The sequence below is a fragment of the Urocitellus parryii genome, chromosome 4 (assembly GCF_045843805.1).
Source record: "Urocitellus parryii isolate mUroPar1 chromosome 4, mUroPar1.hap1, whole genome shotgun sequence".
Taxonomy (NCBI): domain Eukaryota; kingdom Metazoa; phylum Chordata; class Mammalia; order Rodentia; family Sciuridae; genus Urocitellus; species Urocitellus parryii.
The window spans coordinates 177,162,974-177,188,657 of record NC_135534.1 but is presented as its reverse complement, the minus strand read 5'-3'; the positions used below and the strand labels follow the sequence as shown (position 1 = coordinate 177,188,657).

General features: G+C 40.1%; 1 protein-coding gene across 2 annotated transcripts; it reads left to right on the top strand.

The window, feature by feature from the left end:
- Nucleotides 1–686: 686 nt before the first annotated feature.
- Slc25a51 (solute carrier family 25 member 51) lies at nucleotides 687–20,635 on the top strand. Of its 2 annotated transcripts, XM_026415041.2 has the most exons (4): nucleotides 687–892; nucleotides 5,037–5,161; nucleotides 9,331–9,405; nucleotides 16,341–20,635. In XM_026415041.2, the coding sequence occupies exon 4, from the start codon at nucleotides 16,384–16,386 to the stop codon at nucleotides 17,275–17,277; it is 894 nt and encodes a 297-aa protein (XP_026270826.2). In that variant the 5' UTR covers nucleotides 687–892; nucleotides 5,037–5,161; nucleotides 9,331–9,405; nucleotides 16,341–16,383; the 3' UTR covers nucleotides 17,278–20,635. The 2 variants fall into 2 exon arrangements, with proteins under 2 accessions (XP_026270826.2, XP_026270821.2); XM_026415036.2 differs by lacking the exon at nucleotides 9,331–9,405 and having other exon boundaries at nucleotides 689–892.
- Nucleotides 20,636–25,684: the final 5,049 nt, after the last annotated feature.

The following is a 25,684-nucleotide window of genomic DNA, read 5'->3' as shown; positions in this document are numbered from 1 at the left end:
CGCCCATAGTGCCTGCTACCATCCCCAGGTGTGCCCCAAGTACAGTGCATGCTCTTCACACATTTGATAAGCTGCCTGGTGCTCTCTCTCTTCAAGCTGGCTTGTGTCCTACAACTCCTCATATCTGTGGTGTGCTTTCCAGCTTACGAATTAGACCATTATTTCCAGTAAGAATCATTTATGATGGCCCAGGGACGCGTTCAGGCGTTCAGGTACCAGTGACTTGACCAAGGTCACTCCTAGGAAGGGCCAGGGATACCACTCTGACCCAGGACATCTAACTCCAAGACCCCACAAGTTGTGTGAGGGTCAAAGGAAAAAGGGTTGAATAGTGACTTGCATATCCTAAAGTACATTTAACAACAACAACAAAAACAACCGTGTTTTGTGAACTGCGGTATGGAGTAGCTGACAAAATGCACCCGAAGGTTTGAGCACATCTAACCAAGGATACAAAGCGCTAGCCGCACAGACGGGCACTGTCGGGCCTTCCAAGTACGCGCTTGCCACCCCCAATGAAGGATCACCAGGCTCCTCCCGCACACTAGGGAACGCGTTGTTGTTTCTGGCACAGTGAGGCCACCGTACAGCACCAAGGCAAGACACCCTGGCTAGCGGAGCCTCACATTTTAACTATAGGTGAGACGACGAGCAACTCAAACCGCGCGGACCGCAGCCGGAGAGATACACCCGCGTCCCACAGCAACGCGCGGGCTTAGGGAGAGGCGGTGTCCCTCCCACGTGATCGGAACGGCGCGCAGCGCTCCCCGCCTCGCCCCGCCCCACAGATTGGTCGAGGTCTGCGCCTGCGCGGGCGCTGGCTCGCGGGCTCGCTCGCCGCGGTCCTGCGGGCCGGTGGCTCGGGGCGTGGGGCCCGGCGCCCGCAGCCATGGTAAGTACGGGAATGGGATGGGGAACCCCGGCCTACGCTCGGCATCTGGACAGAAGGAGGAACAGCATGAAAAAGGGTCGAGGAGGCGGCCGCCACCGTGGGGACTTGGCCTTGCTTTGCGCGCGCGCACTGCGTCTCCCTCGCGGACTTCCGAAGCCCCGCGCTACGGGCCCAGATCCGAGCCCTCTTGGTCCCTGGCTCTCCGGCCCTCCTGGACCTCTGCGGGCGCCGGGGCAGCGTAGCGACCATCGGCGCGAAGGCTCGGCGCGTTCGTTCTCTTGGGCGCTCTCAGGCTGAGGAGGTTCCTCTCCGGGACTTGGGAACCTCTGGGCGGGGAGGGGCCGTGTTAAGATAGGTTGAGCGCCGGCGCCCGGGGGTGGCCAGCGCGGGCACCCGCGGAAGGGCATCCACCCACCGCCTCTGGAGGCAGGGATTCCGACATTCTCACCACCGGACCCCAGACTCTGGAGTTCCAGAGACCGAGGAGATCCTGGTGATCTTGCCTGCCCGCTCCCCCCTATTCAGAGATTGGGGAAATGGACGCCTGGAGAATGCTTTTTCTTAGACACCATATTGCATCGCGTTGTACGAAGAAAACAGTTTACCAAGGCTTTTTGGGATGGGTGTGTTAATTGTTAGTCTCTCTACTGATTATTTACTGTTAAAGTTTGGCTAGCTGAAGCATGTCAGCGGCTCGCTCTTTTACCCCTTTGGCATAACCTTTATTTTATGCCTTACAGTTCTACCCAGTTGATCTTAGTTCCACCTTCTGTTTCTCTACCTGCAATCTGTGAAACAAAAGCCCTTAAAATACGTGAATAGTGACCTTGCCATTTGGAGCTTCCTGCGCCTTTGCATTGTAAGGATTACACGGAACCAGATGTGCTAGACACTTCATGTCCCATTGTGGTTCCATGTCACAGGTTAGAGGCTTTGGACCTGGAGTCATCCTTAGGGCATCTCAGGGGAAAATAATATGCTGTTTACTGGAAAATAACATGCTGTATACCTTGACACGTCTGGTCTCTCATTTGCTAGGTGAAAGTAAACTCAGATCAGTGGATTTTAAAGTCATAAACATTGTTTTGTACATATAGTGGCAAAATACTGTCATAATTAGGACTAGAACCCAATCTGACCTTGTTCTGAATGCTGTCTCAAACCTGCTGACTAGTGAGAATTCACATCCTTGGAGAATTATAGTCACCCTCTGCCCAGGGTGTCTTTTTGCACATAGACCTTTATACTGGGATCACTTCTGGGTCATTTGTATCCACGTGAACTGTAAATTACAGTGGCTAAACTTTACACTATTTCTTTAGCCACAGAAGTTTAACCTTGGCAGTTGAAAGTCATGTTCATTAACTTTGCTTCTTTATGTTAAGATAGGTTGAGCGGTTCAGGTAACGAACAATGGTAAATAAATTTTGCAATGAATTGCAAAGGATTACTATCCATGTTAAGGAATTTAAATACAGATCAACCTAGCAAAGAAATTAAACTGTGTTCACAACATAGTATGCATGCTAAGTTCTAAACTCTGTTGCTACAGAATACTGTGCACACTCTTTCTGTTGCTAAATTAAGAACCTATTCAAGCCGTCCTGGTGTTAGGATGAAAGGAGAGAAAAAGCTCTCCAGCCATGCTGATGAACCCAGGAAGGCACCACTACTGAGCTACATCCCCAACCCTTTTTCATGAAGTTTTAATTTTGAGACAGGGACTACTAAATTACCCAGACTACCCTCAAACTTGTCCTCTGGGTCCTCTTGCCTCAGCTCCCCATGTAGCTGGAATAACAGGCATATGCCACCACACTGAGTGGAGGAAAAGCTTAAATCTGTGAAGTCCCGGAGGTTTTCATAACATTCCTCTTTCCATCTAGGCCTAGTTTTTATTTATTTGCTTTTATTTTATTTTATTTTGGTATCGGGGATTAAACTCAGGGGCGCTTAACCACTGACTTACATTGCCAGCCCTTTTCATTTTTTCAGACAGTCTTGCAAGTTGATAAGTCTGGCTTTGAACTTGTGATCTTCCTGCCTCAGCCTCCAGAGCCTTAAGCCATTTTTTTTTCAAATATGAGAATTTAAATCTATGGTAATGGTCTTAAAATTTATTTGATACAGTGGTCAGTAAATGACTGGCTAGCTTCTCTTAACCATAGTTTTGTTTGTTTAGTAACAAGTCCCCATTATTAGAGTCATGTCAAACTGGATGGAGTAACTTTAATTTGCAAAATTTTGTGAAGTAACACAAGTACCATTCCAGTAAAAATGAAAAATAAATGTGGACAAAATTCTTATTGTTGAAGCACACAGATAACTTGGTCGGTATCATCCAGAAACATGTACAAAATAGCTTCTAGGTGATGACTTTAGAATTCAAAGTATATTGGGCCTGGGGATGTAGTTCCATGGGAGTGTGTTTTCCTGGCATGCACAAGGCTTTGGATTTGATCCCCAGCAACACATACAAAATGGAGAGAGTGTGCGTGCACATGTGAGAAAGTTATGTATTCAGTATGTCAAAATGAAGTGTTTTTAACATTCGTAAGTTGTTAAAATATTGATCAATCTTGTACATCGAATATTTTTGTTGATTTTAACTTTAATTGTGAACCCTAAAGAATAGCAAATTTCTTTGCTGTTCTTTTCTATGCTAAGTTTCAGTTTTTTAAATATTGGTTAATCTTAAATTGGTAAGTATAGTACTAGTATAAGTTCTTTGTTTTTGTTTTGATATATATATATATATATATAGACACAATACCTTTGTTTTATTTATTTATTTTTTTATGTGGTGCTGAGGATCGAACCCAGGGCCTCACGCATGCTAGGCAAGCAATCTACCGCTGAGCAACTACTCCAGCCCACTAGTAAGAGTTTTTAACCAAGGTTGAGGCAGGAATATATCAAGTTCGAGGCCAGCCTCAACAACTTAGCAAGGCTGTAACCAACTCAGCAAGGCACTGTCTGAGAATAAAATATAAAAAGGGGCTCAGTAGTATAGCCCCCGTGGGTTCAATCCCTGATACAAAAAAAAAAAAAAATAGTTTTTAACTCATGCCTGTCAGCTGAAACAGTGAAAAAGTAAGGCTGTTGTAGACAAAGTGGTTAATTATTATCAAACTCAGTACCCTGGCATACTTCTCATCTATAGAACATTTTCTTAAATTTGGTCATATTAAGTCACAAAACCTTGCTGCATTAACAAAGAGGTTAGGTGATATTCTGGTACCTTTACCACTGAGCCACATTCCCAGCCCTTTTTTTGTATTTTATTTAGAAACAGGGTCTAAGTTGCATAGGGCCTTGCTGAATTGCCAAGGCTGGCTTTGAACTTGAAATCCTCCTGTTTCAGCTTCCAAGGCAGCTGGGATTAGAGGTGTGTGCCACCCACCACTATTCTTTTTTAATATCATTTTTTTTTTGCATATAACAACACTAAATGAGCAAACAAGATTTTAGAACACATAGAAACAACTAGAATAAAATGCAGAGTATCTTAAAAAGTAGTAGAGCTTTTTGCTCAAAAGAAAATGCATAGTCTTATTAAACACTCAAATTGGGGCTAGAGTTATGGTACGGTGGTAGAGCACTTGCCTAGCATGTATGAGGCACTGAGCTTGATCTTAGCACCACATAAAAATAAACACATAAATTAAAGGTATTCTGTTTATAAAATTTTTTTCTAAAAACCACTTAAATTATGAAATACAGAATAAATTAGAATAACCGTCTAATCTTAGAAATTAGAAGAAAACCCAGACAAAGCATGTGAAGGAAGTAAGGAAAAGGAAAAACAAATTTAAAAACTGAAAAATAAGGCTGGGGTTGTTTCAGTGGTAGAGCACTTGTCTCGCATGTGTGAGGCACTGGGTTCTATCCTCAGTACCACATGTGTTCATTTACAACTAAAAATATTTTTTAAAAACTCTGAAAAATAATAAAATTGATTATTGAAGAGCTGGTTCTTTGCTGGGGGTGGGAGAGGTACATATCAGATAAACTGATTGTTCTCAATGAAAAGGAAATAAAAATACACATGGTTAGAAATATTTTTTTAAAATAGCCACTGCTTAATAAGACTACAGAAATCAAACCAGAGTTTATTTTTATTTTTTACTTTACTTATTTAAAGGGAATCCAGTTATCAAAATTGACTCCAGAAGAACGAACCTGATAAACCAGTAACAATGGAAGAAATTGGGAAAGTTGCCAAAAAGCTAGCATCCCTCACACCACGAGGCTCATCTGGTGTCACAGGTAATTTTTTCAAACTTCCTAGGGACAAGATAGTTTTGATAAGATTTAAATTGTTCCACAGGATGAAGAAGGAAAAATCTCAGGTTCTTTTTAAAAAGCCAGTAGAACACTGATGCTGGAACTTGATGTGATGATAGCTGTAAAATTGAAGGCTTGATCTTTTGTAAATAGTATTGTGATTTTAAAGTAATACACTAGCAGATGGCAGGCTACGAGTATAACTTGGTGGTAGAGTGCTTGATTACCATGCACAGGCCTTGAATTTGATCCTCAGCACCAAAAAAAGAAAAAAAATTATCAAATGTTATTTAATAAAACATTGAAAATGTATTTTGCCAAGCCAGGTAGGGTAGTATATGCCTGTAATCCCAGCAATTCTGAAGGCTGAAGCAGGAGGATCACAAATTAAAGCAATTTAGCGAGACCCTCACTAACTTTTTAAGACCCTGTCTCAAAATAATGGCTAGGGATGTAGCTTAGTGGTAAAGTACCCCTGGGTTTCAATCCCCAGTTTAAAAAATATATATATATTTAATTTTTTTTTGCCATAGCCAAGTAGGATTCATCCCCATATTCTAGGAGTGATTACATAATACAGAGTCTTACTTATAACAGTTCAACTTATAATTATTTTGCCCTTTTTTTTAAATATTCACTTTTTAGTTGTATTTGGACACAATACCTTTATTTGTTTTTTTAATGTGGTGCTGAGCACTGAACCCAGGACCTCTTGCTTGCTAAGCGAGCGCACTACCACTGAGCCACAACGTCAGCCCTATTTTGCCCTTTTTTTGTACTTTAAGTTGCAAAGCATCAGCAGTGAGCCACAGCTCCCAGCCAGCCATGCATTCATAAGGGTAAACCAACAGTACTTTGTGTTGCTGAACTGGTAGGTTAGGCATATTAGATGCATTTTCGGGGGCTGGAGGTATAGCTCAATGGTAGAGAATGTGCTTATCATGAGGGAAGCCCTGAGTTCAATCCCTGGCACCAAAAATAAGTAAGTAAATGAATAAATGAGTTTCCAATTTAGGATATTTTCAGTTTATAATGGGCTCATCAGGATATAATCCCATCATAAGTCAAGGAATGGATACATTAAATAAATACTTCAGGAAAGAACAATAGCAATAGTTCATACTTGCTGAGTACTTACTATACTTCAGACTATACTCCTGGGTGCTTTCTCTGTATTTACTCAATTAAGCCAGCCCATGAGCTAGCTGGGTACCTTGCCTATCTTATAAACAAGGAAGTTAAGTCATAAAGAACACTTGTCAGCTCAGTAGATTATGATAGAGCTGGGATTTGAACCCAGGCAAGTAGTAGATTCCAAAGGCTCTTATATGTTATAATGGCTCTGTGTCCTGCATCTTATTTATTTATTTATTTATTTATTTTAAAGAGAGAGAGAGAATTTTTTAAATATTTATTTTTAGTTTTCGGCAGGCACAACATCTTTGTTTGTATGTGGTGCTGAGGATCGAACCCGGGCCGCACGCATACCAGGCGAGCGCTCTACCACTTGAGCCACATCCCCAGCCCCTGTGTCCTGCATCTTATAATTTTAGTAGCTACCTAAAAGCATTTCACTAAAGTTCAAGGTAGATTTCTTATTAATTATGGTGGGAAAGGGGGGTGGTAGTAAAAACTGGAATAAATATACTTTCTTCTCATATTTGTAAACTTTCTTTTTTCTTTTTTTTCTTTTTGGTACTGGGGATGGAACCCAGGGGCACTTTGCCACTGAGCTGCATCCCCAGTTCTTTTTATTTCTTATTTTGAGACAGGTCTTACTAAGTTGCTGAGGCTAGCCTTGAACTTGAAACCTTTCTTTCTCAATCTCCCGAGTTGCTGGGATTACAAGTGTGCCTAGTATACTCTTTATCAGATCATTGTTAGTTGATCATTAGTAACTCGGAAAAAATGGAAATCTTTTTTTCTTTTTTAGTGGTACTAGGGATTGACCTCTGGGTACTCTACCACTGAGCTATACACACGCCCAATTTTAATTTTTATTTTGAGGCAGGGTCTCAATATAATTGTCCAGGCTAGGAGTCACTAGGATTATAGGCATGAGCCCCCACAAACAACAGAATCCATTTTCAATGGCAAATAAAACTCACAGTAAATAGTAGAGATAGGGGCCTAAGTTATAATTGCCGCTATACTAATATGGGTTTTTTTAATAATTTTTTTTTTAAAGAGAGAGAATTTTTTAATATTTATTTTTCAGTTTTCGGTGGACACAACATCTTTATTTTTATGTGGTACTGAGAATCGAACCCAGCACCCCGCGCATGCCAGGCGAGCACGTTACTGCTTGAGCCACATCCCCAGCCCCTGATAATGTTTTAATATAGAAAAAAAAGTAATTTTTTTGAGTATAGAATAAAATTTTGTAGCCTGCCCCCACCTTTACTGGGATTGACCCCAGGGTTACGTTACCACCAAGCCGCATCCCCAGCCATTTTTTATTTAGAGACAGGGTCTTGCTAAGTTACTTAGGACCTACCTAAGTTGCCGAGTCTGCCTTTGAATTCATGATCCTCCTGCCTCAGCCTCCTGAGCCACTGGGATTATAGGCATGCACCACTATGCCTGGCCATCTTGAGCCTTTTTTATTTTGTCTCACTAAATTGCTGAGGCTGGCCATAAACTTGTGATCCTCCTGCCTCACCCTTCAAAAGCTGGGACTATAGGTGTATGCCACTATGCCTGGCAGGTTTTGGGTCTTCTAAGCATAATCTTTCAGCACTGAGAAGACATCCTTCACTTCTTGTTTGTAACATAATCCTAAAGATAAATGATAAACAGGGATGCTTGAGAAGGAATAAATTCATATGGGTCAGTTATCAGTGACTATTTTTCCCATGTCATGGTGATTTACAGGACTTGAATAATAGATAATAAGACTTCCTGTTTCTCAAACCAAAAGCCAGTGTCATGCTTACTGTTCATTTCTGAGTCTTCTTACAAATGTCAAAGCAAATAAAAGGATGTTCACTATATTTATAACTTTGTTTAGGAAGTATTTGTCAGTCCAGGAAAAAGATATGTATTACAAAAGAAAAGTCAAAATTATTTGCAATTTTATTTTTTATATTATGGAAACTAAAACAGACCTATAAAAAGTGAGAAATAGAGGATTTAGTAAGTGGGTTGTTCTAACCTTAATACACAAGAATTGGTAACTTTTTAATATGCAGACAAAAACAAATTAGAAAATTAATAGAAGGAGCCAAGTGTTATGGCACATACTTGTAATCCCCAAAACTTTGGATGCCAAGGCAGGAGGATTGCACATTGGAGGTCAGCCTGGGCAAGTTAGTGACACCCTGTCTCAAAATTAAAAAGGACACTGGGTGTGGTTGTGCATGCCTGTAATCCCAGCCACTGAGACTGAGGCAAGAGGATTGAAGGTTTGAGGCCAGTCTCAGCAATTTAGCAAGGCCCTAAGCAATTTAGGGAGAACCTGTCTCAGGATTGAAAAAGAAGAAAAAGAAGAAGAAAGGGGCAATCCCTAGTTCCTCCTCCCCCAGGCCCCCCCCCCAAAAAAAAATTGAAAAGGATTAGAGTTATAGGTAAGTGGTAGAGAGAGCACCCATGGATTTTTTTTTTTTTAAAGAGAGAGGGAGAGAGAGAGAGAATTTTAATATTTTATTTTTTAGTTATCGGCAGACACAACATCTTTGTTTGTATGTGGTGCTGAGGTTGGAACCCGGGCCGCACGCATGCCAGGCGAGCGCACTACCGCTGAGCCACATCTCCAGCCCCCACCCATGGATTTAATACCTGGTACCCACAGAAAAGGAAAGGAAAGAAAGGAAATTAATAGAAGGAAGCAACATATTGATAACAGTATCCATATGTAAGATATAGTCAAGAGAATAAGTGCTATAAGGTTTGTGAAAAGATGTAAGAAAGATTTTTATTTTGGGGAAGGGATTGGTATTGAGGAAGTGAACCCAAGGGCACTTTATCAGTGAGTTACATCCCCGGCCCTTTTTTAATTTTGAGATAGGTCTCACTAAGTTGCTGAGGCTGTCCTCAAACTTGCAATCCTGTCTCAGCATCCCAAGTTGCTGGGATTAGAGGCCTGTGCCACTTTACCTGGAATAAGATGCAGTTTTTAAAAGGTGATCATTTTAAAAATCTATACTTTACAGCCACCTCCACTATAAAACACTAACAGATTTTTTGGGAGGAATACAATGAAATACACTGAAGTTCTCCTGGAAAAGGTAAGAGAACCAGGAAAGCAGTGATGATTCTTTGAAGCGTGGAGGGGGAGTCTTGGAATAAAGAGATACATTTGGACATCACAGTTGGCTAAAACAGATTAGTGCTGGAGAATGAAGAGTAGGAAAACGGTAGAGAAGAATGGAGTTCAAAAATCAGTGCAAATCCTGGGTATTTAGATTATGCAAACCACTAAGAAAAAGAGTTTGGTTGATGGTGTTTTGCACTTTGTTATCTTTGCCTTACTCCTTCCATTGAAAGTTAGGAGAGAGATCAGTGCAGTTGATAAATGAAACCATAGAAACTATAGAAGAAAGCCTAGGTTACTTGTTTATAATTTTTTAGAGTAATGAAGGCCTACAGAGGCCATAAAATCTAAAAGACAAAGTATTTTGTTAATACCACAAAAATGATACAAAGAGAGAAAAGGATTTGCAATTCTTTTATTAATATACCTAGGTTTGATTTTCTTCATAGACAAAGACATTTACAAATCAGGGGGGAGAAGTGCTTGCAGGAGAATGGGCACCATAAACGAAAGCTTAAGAAACTTAAATGGTGAATAAAAAGGAAAAATGCAGTATTTTATTCAAAAAAATTGAAATGTAAAATAGTGCATTCATCATGGTTTAGGTACAAGGTTGCCCATTGCCGTATTGTTTAAAGGCCAAAACAAGGAGGAACAAGAAACAGTGGTTATACAGGAGAATCAGTGGTGTACAGAGCATTCTTTTGATAGAGAGCAGCCATGCAGAGCTCTCAGGCACCCCTCTGCTGATCCTCGATCCCATAATGTGTGTGCTTTCCTTTTTTTTTTTTTTTGCTTAATAGTATGTTCGTTTTGCTTATTTTTAAAATGATAGCTAGATTGGAAGAGGGCCAAAAATAAGAGGTGGAGTGAGAGTGGTCTCAGTCGGTTTGATTGCTAAAGATGAGTGGGCCAGTGAGCCCACTCCAGGAGGGAGTGTCTGTGAGTTTAATTGATATGCAGCTTTTTTCTAATCACTTAACACGTTTCTTTTATGAATTTTTATTCAAATGGTTCATTTTTTATTGTTGGATCTACAAGCAGCTCAACTCCAAGGAAACTGGCATCTCTATTAAACATAGTGACTTCATGATCTAACTGATTTGGTACAGGCGAAAATTAGAAATAATTTTTCTGTTCAAATTGCAGTGAAGCAACTTGTCAAAACAAAAATTTTGTTCAAGTGAACAAAATTTTTGGACTTTAGAGCTTAGAGCCACAGCTCACCTGGTCATCAGAGTGTTTAGTGAAAGGTTTGAACCCTGTCACTGTGCAGTTCTCTAGGAACAACCTGGTGACATTTAGTGGACAAAAGTTTCCTGCTTTTATTACCTTAGAGGGTTGTGCAGGGATACTCAGAACTGAAGGCGAGTTTATCTTTTCTAATAGAAGTGTTCAGCAAGCCTGCTCAAACTCTAAACAGAGGCTCTGGACCACACATGGTATAGATGTTTACATTTTCTTAATATCATCTGTCTTGGAAAAGGCACACAGATCTTGGTGTAACATACCTAAGAAAGGTATGTTCCATTTGCTTCACATGTGATTGAGGATGGTCTTGGGATTTTCCTGAGGGTCTCCCATGACACAGGTCCTAGCCTGCTTCTTCTTTCTCATCAGCTGCCTGTCCTCCCACCTACGTTGTGCAGAGCATACATAAGTAATTTTTCAAATATGTGATACTGTTGATCCCTTGACACAGGACCTGTGCCTCAGCCTGTGCCATTGTTGGCCAGAATGTGCTTTCCCATTATGTGCCTTACTCAGCTTTCAAAGCCAGGCCAGAGGCCCTCTCCTGCCTGCCACCCACCAGACTGCTGAGAGCCCTCTGTGGGCCTTGGATACCTTGTGCATGTTTCTGTGATTCTTGTCACCTTGTAGTCTAATTATTTGCTTATCCTAATCTCTCTGAAAGAGGCATCTGATACGTATTCTCTTCATCTAATTCACGTCTATCACTGTTGGCTTTTTCTTGTCCTCATTAGACCATTATTATTGTTGTTGTTATTATTTCTTCATATGTGGTACTGAGAATCGAACCCAGTGCCTCATACATGCCAGGCAAGTGCGCTACCTCTCAGCCCCAACCCCAGCCCGAGCATTAGACCATTATTGTTACTGTTTTAACTTTTGAAAACAGTTGAATAGACCAAGGCAAATTTAATTTACATTGAAAAAAGTAAAACAGGAAAATATAGCATTACTGTGAAATTAGAAAATATAGATAAACCACTCACTTGAGCCTTTTTGTGTATGTAAATTTTGATTTAAAAATAGGATTGTGGGCTGGGGTTGTGGCTCAGTGGTAGAGCACTTGCCTAGTATGTGTTCGATCCTCAGCACCATATAAAAATAAATAAATAAAGATATTGAGTCCAACTACAACTAAATATTAGTTGTAAAAAATAAATATTTAAAAAAATATTGTAGTTGTAAAAAATAAATATTTAAAAAATACATAGGATTGGGCCTTAGTACTGTTACATGTCAATAAAAAGTTTTATTTTGCTTTTTTCTGTAACATTGTTTATTCCTTGAATAAAGGACTTATTTAAATTTCATAAGCAACATTAAACACGTAATAATATTCTGAACCTTAAATGCTTTTTTTCATGTATTTATTTTTATTTTTATTTTTAAAAATTTGTCCTAATTTATAATACATGTGTATTTCAATTCATTGTACACAAATGGAGCACAACTTTTCATTTCTCTGGTTGTAGATGATGTAGAGTCTCACCAAATGTGCAGTCATATGTGTACCTAGGGTAATGATGTTCATCTAATTCCACCATCTTTCGTGCCCCCTTGCCCCCTACCTTCCTCTCCCTCCCCTTTGCCCAGTTAAAGTTCCTCCATTCTCCCCTGCACTCCCTCTCCCTCATGATGGGTCAGCATCCACTTATCAGAAAGAACATTCCTTGTTTGGTTTTTTGGGATTGGCTTACTTCACTTAGCATGTTATTCTCCACCTCCATCCATTTACCTGCAAATGCCTTAATTTTATTCTCTTTTAATGCTGAGTAATATTCTATTGTGTATATGTACCACAGTTTCTTTATCCATCCATCTGTTGAAGAGCATCTAGGTTGGTTCCACAGTTTAGCTATTGTGAATTGAGCTGCTATGAACATTGATGTGGCTGTGTCATTGTGGTATGCTGATTTTAAGTCCTTTGGATATAGACCAAGGAGTGGGTTAGCTGGGTCAAATGGTGGTTCCATTCCAAGTTTTCTAAGGAATCTCCATACTGCTTTCCATAATGGTTGACCAATTTGCAGTGCCACCAGCAATGTATTGAGTGTACCTTTTCCCCATATCCTTGCCAACACTTATTATTGCTTGTATTCTTGATAATTGCCATTCTGACTGGAGTGGGATGAAATCTTAGAGTAGTTTTGATTCACATTAAATATTTTGATTTTTTTTTGTTATTTTTTAGAAGTAATTGGACACAATACCTTTATTTTATTTATTTTTATGTGGTGCTGAGGATTGAACCCAGGGCCTCATGCGTGCTAGATGAGTGCTCTACCACTGAGCCACAATCCCAGCCCCAAATACTTTGATTTATGATCATATAATATGCCCGTTGAGAAGGCTCTCAACACCTGTCATGTAGATACATCTTCATTTATGCAGTGGGTTCCTTACTATGGAGCATTTAATTTTTATTCAGAATTTGCTATTAAAAGCACTGTTATGCCTGATACTGTGGCACATTCCTGTAATCCCTGACACTCAGGAGACTGAGGCAGGAGGATCACAGGTTTGAGACCAGCCTGGGCAACTGAGCATGACACTGTCTCAAAATTTTAAAAATGTCTGGGGATGTGGCCCAGTGGTAGAGTGCCTCTGGGTTAATCCCCAGTTCCAAAAACAACAAGAAAGCATTGTGATGATGTTAGGGGTGAATCTTTGCATACATCTTATGTAAGTAATTATTTCCCTAAGCTTTATTCTTAGAAGGGAAATCGTGGTTGTGTGTTGTGGACTTTGTTGTGGACTGTGGCTCCTGTGGATGTCAGCTTTCAAGAGCTGCTGCTGGTTTTTCTCTGCTTCAGCTACACACTCTGCTTGACTATGATCACATTTCTCTGTACCTTTAGTCCTGAATGTTTCACAGTTCACAGCGGCACATGTGTAGTATTTGGAGGGAAAAACATAAGGCACTTTGTAGTTTTTTGTCCTAAGACAAATATCTTGATGAGGTATCTGACTCTGTTTCTCTTGGAAGCCCTTGTATGTGGCTTGGATGCCTTCACCTCTGGGTTGTTTTTGTTTTTTTTTTTTTTTAAGTTTTAGGTGAACTTCAATACCTTTATTTTATTTATTTATTTTTATATGGTGCTGAGGATCGAATCCAGTGCCTCACATGTGCTAGGCAAGTGCTCTACCACTGAGCCCCAACCCCAGTCCTTGCCTCTGGGTTCTTAAGTAGAGCTGCTCTAAATGTGGATATGCATGGTCTTTATGGCTCTGCTTTGTTATTTTGGATACCCAGGTGCAGGATGCTGTTTTCCATAGCAGTTGTATTTTGCAGTCCCACTAAGGGTGTCTGAGCGTTCCAGCTTCACATCCCTGTCAGCACTTGTTACTTTCTGTGTTTCTATTGTTGTTCTTTGGTTTTGCAGTAGTAGCCACCTTCATAGGTATGAGGTGATACTGTCTTGTGGTCTTGATTTGCATTTCTCTGATCACAGACATTGAGCATCTTCTCATGTGCTTATTGGTCATTTTGTACATTATCTTCAGAGAAATGTCTGTTGAAGTCCTTTTTTGTTTGTTTTTTGTGGTGCTGGGAATGGAACCCTGGGCCTTGTTTGTGCAAGGCAAGCACGGTACCAACTGAGCTATATCCCCAGCCCCCTTTGTTCATTTTTAAATTGATTTATTTAATAGTCATAGTAAGTGTGGTGACTTACTGTTAAGGAATTAAAGTCAATTTTAAAATATTTAGCCTGATATATCTAAAGTATAATAAAATGACCATGTCATCCCTAAATACAGTTTCCAGGACCACACTTGCAATGTAGGAATTGTTCTGGATAATCCAATTTGAATCTTTTGTTTTTGTTTTCTGTTTGGAAAAATCAGATTTTTTTTTTTAAGAGAGAGAATTTTTTAAGAGAGAGGGAGAGAGAGGATTTTTTAATATTTATTTTTCTTAGTTTTCGACGGACACAACATCTTTGTTTGTATGTGGTGCTGAGGATGGAACCCGGGCCGCACGCATGCCAGGCGAGTGCGCTACTGCTTGAGCCACATCCCCAGCTGGAAAAATCAGATTTTGATGACTGGAAGCAAAGAGCTTGCTTGTATTTTATGAAAGCAGATGTGTTACAGGGGTAGGACTTTGCCTTGGTGCCACTCAGTAAGCAAGCCTATATGTTTAGACTTCAGATCCTTGCACTCTCTGGTCTACCTGCCTCTTATCCAAGGCAGCCTCCCACAGTCATTGCAGTCTGTGGTGTGGTAGTAGGCATGTGAGCCCTGGAGTCAGACTTCATTTCAAAATGCTGGCCCCACCAGTTACTAGGTATACCTTGAACAATGGAGAATGTTGATTTTCGTTTTGGGGGGGAGGTTTATTTTGTTTCATTTTGTTTTTTGTAAAACTGAGAAAATAATATAGAGTTGTTTTGAAAATTAAATTATGTAAAAATATAGTACAGCCTGCAGGCCTTCTGTGACCTCATTTTCCACATCTCTCCACCTCCCAGCATTTGTACCTCATGTGTCCAACAGCACATATTTATCATAGAAGATATTGGTTGTAATTGTTTACATTGGCAGATTCTTCTATTAGTTTGTGAATTTCTTGTCTTTGAATCCTAATACTTGCCAGCGGGCCAAGTTCAAAGGTACTAAATAACTCTAAGTATGAATAGAATGCATGCATGCACATTTTGCCGTATTAACTACCATGGGAAGACTTTGAGTTTATTTCAGTAAAATAATAGAGATATACCATTGTTTAGTACAGCCAATAGTTAGGAAGTAGTTCAGTGGTGCTTGAACTATTTTGGTCTCAGGATCCTTTACATTATTTTTATTTATTTGTTTGTTTGTTTGTTTTTAGTACTAGAAATTGAACTGAGCTACATCCCCAGCCCTTTTAATTTTTTATTTTGAGATGGTATCTCACAAAGTTGCTGAGGCTGGCCTTCCTCAGCCTCCCAAGTCATGTGACCACTGTGCCTGGCTCCCCTCTTTTTTCTTTAATTTTTTTTAGATGTTGGTGGACTTTAATATGATTCATTTATTTATTTGCATAAGAGAATCTAACCCAGTGCCTTACACATACTAGGCAAGTGCTTTACCACTAAGCCACAACCTCAGTGCCTGGTTCCACTCTTAAAAATTATTATTGTGAATCCCAAAGAGCCTCCCCCTTTCCCACATACTGGGAATAGAACCCATGGGTGCTCTACTACTGAGCTATACCTCCATCCCTAGTTATTTTTTATTTTGAGACAGGGTCACACTAAGTTGCTGAGGCTGACCTTGAACTTGGTCTTCCTATCCCCCAACTAGCTAGGATTATAGGCGTGTGCCGTAGCACTTGGCCAGGGGTCTTCTGAAAATACTTTAAAGAATTGCTGATACATAGTATAGTGCACTGAATTATCACACTGAATTCCATTCATATGTTCTAAATTAACATGATAATGAAAAAAAATGTATGTGGCGAACTACTTGCCTAGTCTAAAAGGGAAAACATATGGTTCATAAATTGGAGGAGGGATTAAAGAGAAATTCCATGTGTTTGTCTCTCCATGAAAAGGTTTTCCCTTGGACTAGAGGCATAATTCAGTGGTAGAGCACTTGCCTGGTATGCACAAGGCTCTGGGTTCCATCCCCAGCACCACAAAAAAAAATTTACCCATTATCATTTTTTATTTGTAGGTTAAAAAAAAATCCTTCATGAAGAAGAGAGACCTTAAGCAACATGATGGATTCAGAAGCTCATGAAAAGAGACCACCAATCCTTACATCTTCAAAACAAGACATCTCACCTCACATTACAAATGTTGGTGAGATGAAGCATTACTTATGTGGCTGCTGCGCAGCTTTCAACAATGTAGCCATCACATTTCCCATTCAGAAGATCCTTTTTCGGCAGCAGCTCTATGGAATCAAAACCCGGGATGCAGTGCTTCAGTTGAGGAGGGATGGATTTAGAAACTTGTATCGTGGAATCCTTCCGCCATTAATGCAGAAAACCACCACCCTGGCACTTATGTTTGGTCTGTATGAGGATTTGTCTTCCCTTCTCCAAAAGCACGTCAGTGCCCCAGAGTTTGCGACCCGTGGCGTGGCGGCAGTACTTGCAGGGACAACAGAAGCCATTTTCACTCCATTGGAAAGAGTTCAGACATTGCTTCAAGACCACAAGCATCATGACAAGTTCACAAACACTTATCAGGCTTTCAGGGCACTGAAGTGCCATGGAATTGGAGAGTATTATCGAGGTTTGGTGCCCATTCTATTCCGTAATGGATCCAGCAATGTCCTTTTCTTTGGTCTTCGAGGTCCCATTAAGGAGCACCTGCCTACTGCAACGACTCACAGTGCTCATTTGGTCAATGACTTTATCTGTGGAGGTCTACTGGGTGCCATGTTGGGATTCTTGTTTTTTCCAGTTAATGTTGTAAAAACTCGCATACAGTCTCAGATTGGTGGAGAATTTCAGTCTTTCCCCAAGGTTTTCAAAACAATCTGGCTAGAACGGGACAGAAAATTGACAAATCTTTTCAGAGGTGCCCATTTGAATTACCATCGATCTCTCATCTCTTGGGGGATAATCAATGCTACTTATGAGTTCTTGTTAAAGGTTATATGAGAAAAGTCGTTGGTGAAGTGCCATGTATTAACTAAATAGACCTAAGAATGTAGTTTGGTCTTATTCCTAATTGGCTCAAATATAAGTTGGTGTCACTAAGTCCAGGCTGAATGAATTATGGGCAAAGTTAATTTCCTTAAGCCTCAACAACAAAAATAAACAATAAAAAGTTTCAGTAGGAAAATTTAAAGGTTTTTTGTTGTTTTTGTCATTACCCAAGAGCTTTAGGCTTGTTGTCTGGTAAATAGCTTCTGTCTGGTGACCTTTCACAGGGTAACCAAACAGTGAAGATATGATTCTTTTTTTCCAGAACAGCCTGAAGACTTCGTTATTGAAACATGAATGCATGTGATCAGCCAGAGAGAATGCTCTAGGGCCCTGGGACTTCTCAGGCTCACTTTGTTACTCCATTTCTTGCTTCTTGGCTTTTAGGAGCACTTGCAAAGGGTAGTCTTCATTGAACTCCAGCGTTTATGTGATAGACAAAGGAACAGAACAGAGAAGAACAGCTAATTAGGTGTAGGTGTTTCATGATGAATTGTTGGTGTTAGTTTTGAAACTAAGCACCTGTTGGATCGTGATTGTCCAAACTGCCAGTTTAGATGTGGTAGAATCAAGCAACTAATGAAAGTTTTGCTTTCTAGCTTTGAAAGTTTTCTCTTTAATTCTGACTATGATCTTAAGCCCTTCCAAAATATCCTTGTGTTAATTTTACTGATTTCTTTGCTAAAAGATGGAGGACTATAAACATTTCATGCTATTAAGAGGTCATAAATGCATATGGATCACACTCTTTTATCTTGGTTTCTTTAATATTATTGGTGCCAACTTAGCAGAGGGCTTTGACGGTTTTTCCCCCCTTGAGTAGTAATATATCATATTCAAGCATCCTGGTCTCTTGAAACTACTTTTAAAAGATAAACACTTCCATAAAAGATAAACACTTCCATATTAGCTGATCCTCCCCCCCCTTTTTTTTCCTGCTTTCTAAATGTTACAGGGCTCGATGGGGAAGCTCAGGATAGATTTTGCTCCATGGTATTAGCAGTCTTTATTTTACTTTTGGAAATAGGGACATCTTAGGATTTGGGCATTTGGGGAACTTAGTTCTACCAGTGTGACATTAAAACAAAATAATTTGAGAGCATATGATCTAAATAAAGACATTAGAAGGCTTATTTTGAATTCTAGAGCTTGGTATTGGCCCGACAACATACTCGTACCTTATTTAACAGATAAGTTATTTGTTAAAAGAACCAGGAAATATTAGAACTTTTTTTTTCGAGGTAGATGAAACAAAATGACTCTAGGATCAGTTGAAAAACTAATGAAACATAAGGAACATTCTAGAGAAGTAGCTTATGAATCTTTAAAAAAATCCATCTGTAAATATTATATAGCTTTTGCCTCCCAATATATGACATGAAGAAGTGGGTAGGTTTGGGGGAGGGGGTTTGCTTTGGTTTTTTGCAGTACTGGGGATGAAACCCAGGACCTTGTGCCTGCTACACAAGAACTCTGCCACTGAGCTACGCTTCTCACCCCCCCTCCCCCGCTCCCAACCTACTTTGAAAGGTTTTTTGATACAAATTTTTCATTTTTCTGGGTAATATGTGCACATACCAACAAAAATAAATCAGGGCCTCATCTAGTAGCTTACTCAAAAGTTTTTGTGGACTTATAGTCCAAACAGTCATTTACCTCTAAACAGTGTGGCTGGTTAAATCAGGTGACCATCCTTCCAACTGTGAAGGGTTAGGGAGCACATTAAATATTTGCAAGGCAGTAATGGAATTAAATAGCTGTATAGCAGCTCTGCTTCATATTTTTGTGGTAGATACAGCAGTTCAGAGACCAAGGTACAGATGTGAGGATTTCAGAAAGCAAGAATTTGACACCAAATAAATTTTAAATAGCTTCCCTTGGCCTACTGAGTCAGGATTTAAAGGGAGTTTCAGAAGTGAATGGAGACGACACTCCTGACCCCCAGTCACGTGTGAGCAGAGGTGCTCCGCACATGGAGCAGCCCCTGGCCTTGAAGACACCTCCGGGGCCTCCATTCTGTGGGCCTTTTTGTCTTTACACTCCACACAGGGGAGAGATTTAAGTTGTAAAGCACTTTTGTGAAATAAAAGTGATACGAGAATTGAAAGTGCTTTGTTGTTTTTGGTATCTCAAACATGACATTTAAAAACAACATTGTTAATGGTTTTAACTCATTTTTAAACTTGTCATTTTTACAGCTCTTGAAGACCAAACTGCAAACACATTACCAGAGATGGTTTTGTGTTTTCCTAGACTTTTTTTTTAAATTTGTCAATTCAGAACTTGTAGCCAACGCTTTATCTGAACTTTAAGTCAAAATGTGTACTTAAGAAATTCTAACTACTGTTTTTACCTTCAGTGTGAACTGTTGTGCTAATCATTTTTAAAAGGCAAACATGATTGAATAACTATCTGAAGAGCTTTAAGTGGCCTTTCTGTTACATACATGGCACAGGCAGCTCATGAGTATAAGACACTTGAGGTTTTGTGTCCTATGCTCCCTGTTTGATGCCTCTAGAAATGTTATGAATTCTGAATTTAACACACTTCAAGTGGTACAAGCCCTCAGGACTGCACCACAGAGCAAACACAGCCTTTGTATGGTGGCAAATCTTATGTCTTGTTCTTTTGTAGAAGGGGACAAAGTTGATGTTTTTGTCTAAATAATCAAATGTTCATCTTGACTCATGGTTGATTATATAATCACCTGCTATACATTGTGACCTGTGCAATAAAACTTATGTATATAAACTTACGTTTGGATGCCTGAAATTCCCAAGCTCAACAACAGCGATAATACTCATATAAGGCTGTGCAAACCTCTAAGGGAATACTGAGCCGCAGACAGGGTATATGTGGGATCTGGAGGGCTTGCTTCCAGGAAGCCAATCATGTTCAACCAACAGCAGGGCAATACAGGTGAAGTACTGTGGTGTGGGAGTCCGAAAATGAAGGCAAGGCGGGAGATGGTACTGGAACAAAGGGTAAGCACTCAGACTCGGTTTCCTTTATAGTAAAATCTTTGTTTTTTCATGTGCAAATAAATGTATATTGAAGACTTGAATGGCATTCTCTCTAAATTTGAGGATTTTTAGCTTTTAATGCTTTTTGCTTAATATTTGCTTGCCTAAATAGCTCCCAAATTTTGTGGGGGTCTGTTCCCTCTTAAAGTTTTGTTATTAAAAGCAGTTAAACACACAAACACTTTGCTGTTTTGAGTTATGTGACTATGAGTTAAATTCAAATCTGTTAAATGTTTCAGAGTTAACATACTTTTTGCGGTAATTGGAATAAAGTTTGTTTTTTAAGCCCATCCTATTTGGTGATTTGTGATTCATTTCTTACTATTAACACTTTCTTTTTTGTGGTAGTTTATTGATCTGTTGGTAAAACATTTAGCACACTGTCTTGTCTTTTAGCAGTTCACCTGAGGAATTCTGGTAAAATGAACATTTATCCCATCTTGTTTGGTCAGGAGGAAGTCCACACAAGTTAATTTTCTATATAGCTTTACTACTAAGAATCTTGTCTTTTTTGTTGTTTTTGTAGTGCTAGGGATCAGACCCAGGGCCTTGCACATGCTAGGCAAGCACTGTCCCACTGACTTAATAATCCCCAACATGCTTTTATTCAGACATGGCCTCCCTAAATAAGCCTCAATTTTGGAATCCTCCCCCCTCAGCCTCCTGAGTAGCTGGGATTCCCAGCTTGCCCCACTGCACCAGTCTCCAGTGATTTAATTGCTTTAGGGCAAATCCCTTGTTAGCTCTACTCTTCAACATCACCAGAAGTAAAACAGTTTAGGTGTAATTAAGCAGTTACTTGTGGGCAAAGCAGTTACTTGTTCCTTACAAAGAGTGCACTTTTGGGGAAAAAAAATGCTTTTAGCTACATTGAGATGCTTCCTATTTGTTTCAGATAGTACTAACTGCTCTTTCAAGGGTGGTCATATCTAATAATAGGTGGTTTATGGTAAGTAGCTTTCTCCTTTCTCTTGGTGGAAGAAATCTCAGAATTTTCTTTAGCACTGTTAGACTTTTCTGGGCAATGAGTGACTAAAACTTCTAGGTTTTCTTGAATTAATCACTCCTTGATTGATAGAGTATTTTAAATTTTTATTTATTTATTTTGGTACTGGGGATTGAACCCAGGGGCACTTTATCACTGAGCTGCATCCTCGACCCTTTTTTATTTTTTCACACAGGGTCTGAAGTTGCTGAGGCAAGTCTTGTGATCCTTCTGCCTCAGCCTTCTGAGCCACCACACCCAGCTTAAGAGTTTTGAGGAGGACAGCGTAAGGAAAACTGGGGAAAAAACATTGGAACCCAGTATCTTCCATTTGTAATTTGTGTGTAAAATATGAAAGTAATGAGTAAAAAAGAAATTAGCCAGGTGCAGTAGTGCACACCTGTAATCCCAGCAACTCGGGAGGCTGAGGCAGAATGATCAAAAGCTCAAGGGGAAGGAGTTGAAAGGAGGGGGCATGGGGTTAGGAAAGACGGTGGAATGAGATGGACATCATTACCCTAAGTACATGTATGAAGACACGAATAGTGTGACTGCGTACAACCAAAGATGAAAAATTGTGCTCTATATGTGTAATATGAATTGTAATGCGTTCTGCCGTCATACATAACAAATTAGAGTAAAAAAAAATTTTCAAGGACAGCCTGGGCAGTTTAGTGAAACCCTGTCTCAAAATAAAGGCTGGGGATGTAGCTCAGTGGTAAAGTATCCCTGGTTTCACTGATCCTAGACTTGGAGATAAAAGAGGTTTTATATGTCTTGAGAAAACTAAGGTGAAGAGAAGTCCAAGTAGATCAAAACTTGTGTTACCATTTGGAGCTACTAAAGCTTCTATTATTTGTGGAACAGAAAGCACATTGTGTTTTGAGAACAATACCAAATACATTCAAAGTTATATCAACTCAAACTAGAGGAAAATAGAATCTTTAATCATTTCAGTTTGCACCTTTTAGTCTCTTGTTTAGCAAATTTCCCTTGTATCTGTTCTATAAAGTTGCCTTTTTAGTACAAATCATTTTGAATTATAAGATTCTACAGACAGAGCCTTGGCTGTTTAAGACAGATTCTGAAGTCAAAAGATAAACCTCCCTTGAATGGACACTACTCCGCGACTGGATTAAGTCCCTTTCTGGGGCATGTGGTGAGTGTGCATGCCTGGCTCCATCTCTGTGAGGCCTCTGCTATGTAGCCATAGTCAAGAGGTTCTTATACTAATAAATACCTATTCCATGACTGAATTATTTTCTGATTCCAGATGTTGTCTTTATCATATTATTCTGTTTCATAGGTACTTTTTTCCCCCTTAGGAATTTCTTTTAAGAGAAATACATAATGTATGATTCTGTTTATATGATACTAGAAGAGGCAAATCTAAAGTGGAAAAAAAAATGGACGGTGGGGACTGATTGAGAAGGGTGCTGCTCATGCATGCTAGAATTTTTTTTTTTTTAAAGAGAGAGTGAGAGAGGGGAGAGAGAGAGAGAAAGAGAGAATTTTTAATATTTATTTATTTTTTTTAGTTCTCGGCGGACACAACATTTTTTGTTGGTATGTGGTGCTGAGGATCGAACCCGGGCCGCACGCATGCCAGGCGAGCGCGCTACCGCTGAGCCACATCTCCAGCCCTGCATGCTAGAATTGAGCATCACTTCTCACACCCTCTGCTGGAAGGGAGGTACCTGGAGGACAACTCAGTGGACAAGTCTGGTGGATGTCAGGAAAGAAAAGCTCAGACTTTCCCCAAAAGGGGTGGGGTGGGGTAGGTTGGGAGAGGGAAGAGCATGAATCTTCCTCAAAGAATGAGAATCGTACTCCATGACCAGGATCAAGCCAGAGCAAATTAATGCAATCCCACAGCAGGTGCTTCTCATTCCTGGTGCAAGAACAAGGAGAAGCAGTTTGGGGCTGGTGTTAGCTTCCCATTACTGAAACAAAGTCCTGAGATAAACTGATTTAACAAGAGAAAAAGTGGCTGGGATGGTGCCTTATCCTGAAATCCCAGCTACCCCCGAGGCTGAGGTGAAAGGATTCTAAATTTGAGGCCTCCCTTGGCAGCTTAGCAGCACCCTGTCTTTAAAAATGAAAAGGCATGGGAGAAAAAAGCCTGATTTTAAAAAGAAAAAGAAAAGAGCTGCGAATGTAGCTCAGTGGTAGAGCAGCCAGGGCTCAATCCCCAACACCACCAAAAGAGGAAGTCAGAGACAGAGAGAAGGAGAGTTCATGTGGGCTCACCGTTTGGGAGGGTCCAGTCCACAGTGGTGAGGCAGCACCTTACGGTGGGAGCACATGACTGAGGGAAGCACTTACCTCATGGCAGCCAGGAAACAGGATTAGGAGCCAATGTATCCTCTTCAGAAGCACACCCCCAATGACATAACTTCCCTCAACTAGTTCCCATCTCTTAAAGTTATCACCATCCCCCAGAAGATTTCCTGAATGATACAGTGAGCTTTAAAACATGGGTCTTTGGGTACATTTTCGATTGAAACCAAGCAGGACCCCAATACTGGCCATTGTTTTTTTTCCCTTTCCTTTTTTGGTACTAAGGATTGAACCTAGGGATACTTAACCAGTGAGCTACATACACTCCGGTCCCTTTTATTTTTTGATCCAGGATCTCACTTAAACTGTTTAGGGTCCAAGTTGCTAAGGCTGGCCTTGAATTTATCATCCTCCCACCTTAGCCTCCTGAGTTGCTGGCATTAGAGGCATGTGCCTGGCCTGGACTGGCCACTGTCTTAAGTGCTGCTATGGGGGAGAGGGAGTCAAAGTAAGAACCCAATTCTGAGCTGGGCTCAGTGTTGCACACCTAACATTCCAGTGGCTCAGGAGGCTGAGGCAGGAGGATCACCAGTTTAAAGCCAACCTCAGCAAGGTTGTGAGGCCCTAAGCAACTCAGTGAGATGCTATCTCTAAATTAAACATAAAAAAGGGTTGGGATGTGGCTCAGTGGGTAAGTGCCCCTCGGATTCTATCCTCAGTACCAAAGGCAAAAAAAAAAAAAAAAAAAAAAAAAAAAAACCTTATTCTGAGACCTAAGATAGCCTAGAACATAAATGCAAACATGCAGTCTGTCCACACTACTCACCAGGAAATGCTGGAAAATAGAGTTGATGCATTGTTTTCTTTTTCTTTCTTTTTTTTTTTTTAAAGAACTTAACCTTTATTTTGTTCATTTTTTAAAAATGTGGTGCTGAGGATCAAACCCAGTGCCCACCTGTGCTAGGCAAGTGCTCTACCACAAGCTATGGCCCCAGCACAAGATGATGCATACTTTTCTAACCCTTCTCAAGATAACCATTGATTACTGGTGATTTCCCTTAATACATATGTATTTATTCCACCAAGGGCCAGGAAATTGCACAATTATCCCAGTATATAGAATGACTATTTGAATATGGATTTCTTAGTCAATGCCACTCAGATCAAGAGAGAAACTTAAGTTGTATTTTATGTAGGTATAATATATCAAAATACACTCTACTGTCATATATATCTAAAAAGAACAGGTTTTTAAAAATTGTAAGAGGGAGGGAGGGAGGGAGGGAGGGAGAGAGAGAGAGAGAGAGAGAGAGAGAGAGAGAGAGACCCCCAAAGCTTAAAAAGTTTTAAGCTTTAAACTAAAAATAACCCACCCCCACAGGGAACAGATCTGGGGGAGAAAAGCATTTATATCTCAGATGGCAACTCTTAAAATATTAGTGGACCTAAACACATAGGGAGAGGCTTTCCAACTTTTTTGTGCTGATATTAGAATTTAGTAAAGCTACAATACGTTTCTCTTACAGCAAGCAAGCATGACCATCAGTAATCATAGTGTTCTAAAACAGGCTAAATACAGTGGATAATTTCTCAACAAGTTATCAAATCAGTGATTGAAAGTTGGGGCCTGAACTCAGACTTGCATGAGTCTAATTCTGAAGATTATACATAAATTAATCTCTTTTAAACCTTATTTTTTTCCTCTATAAAATGGGGATAACAGTATCTACTACATAATAATGCTTTAAGGATTAAGGAATGCTGTGAAAAACTAAGTAGGAGCAGAACACTAAGCCTATCAGCACATAGTAAGCAAGCCGAATAATCCCCCAACCAACATCCACATACTTAATAACCGGAACCTGTGAGTATGTGATGTTACAGAGCAAGGGGTAATTACAGGTGCAGATGGAATTGTTTGCTCACAACCAGCCTTAAAATAGGAAGATTTCCTTAATAATACAGTGAACCCAAGTATTCACTGTAAGTGAAATAGGGAGGCAGGAGAGTCAAGAATCAGAGCCATACCTGTAATCCCAGTGAATCAGGAAGCCGAGACAAGAGGTTTGCAAGT

Excerpts from the sequence above, each read along its gene's own strand:
- Slc25a51 (XM_026415041.2), top strand. The coding sequence starts at position 16,384 with ATGATGGATTCAGAAGCTCATGAAAAGAGACCACCAATCCTTACATCT.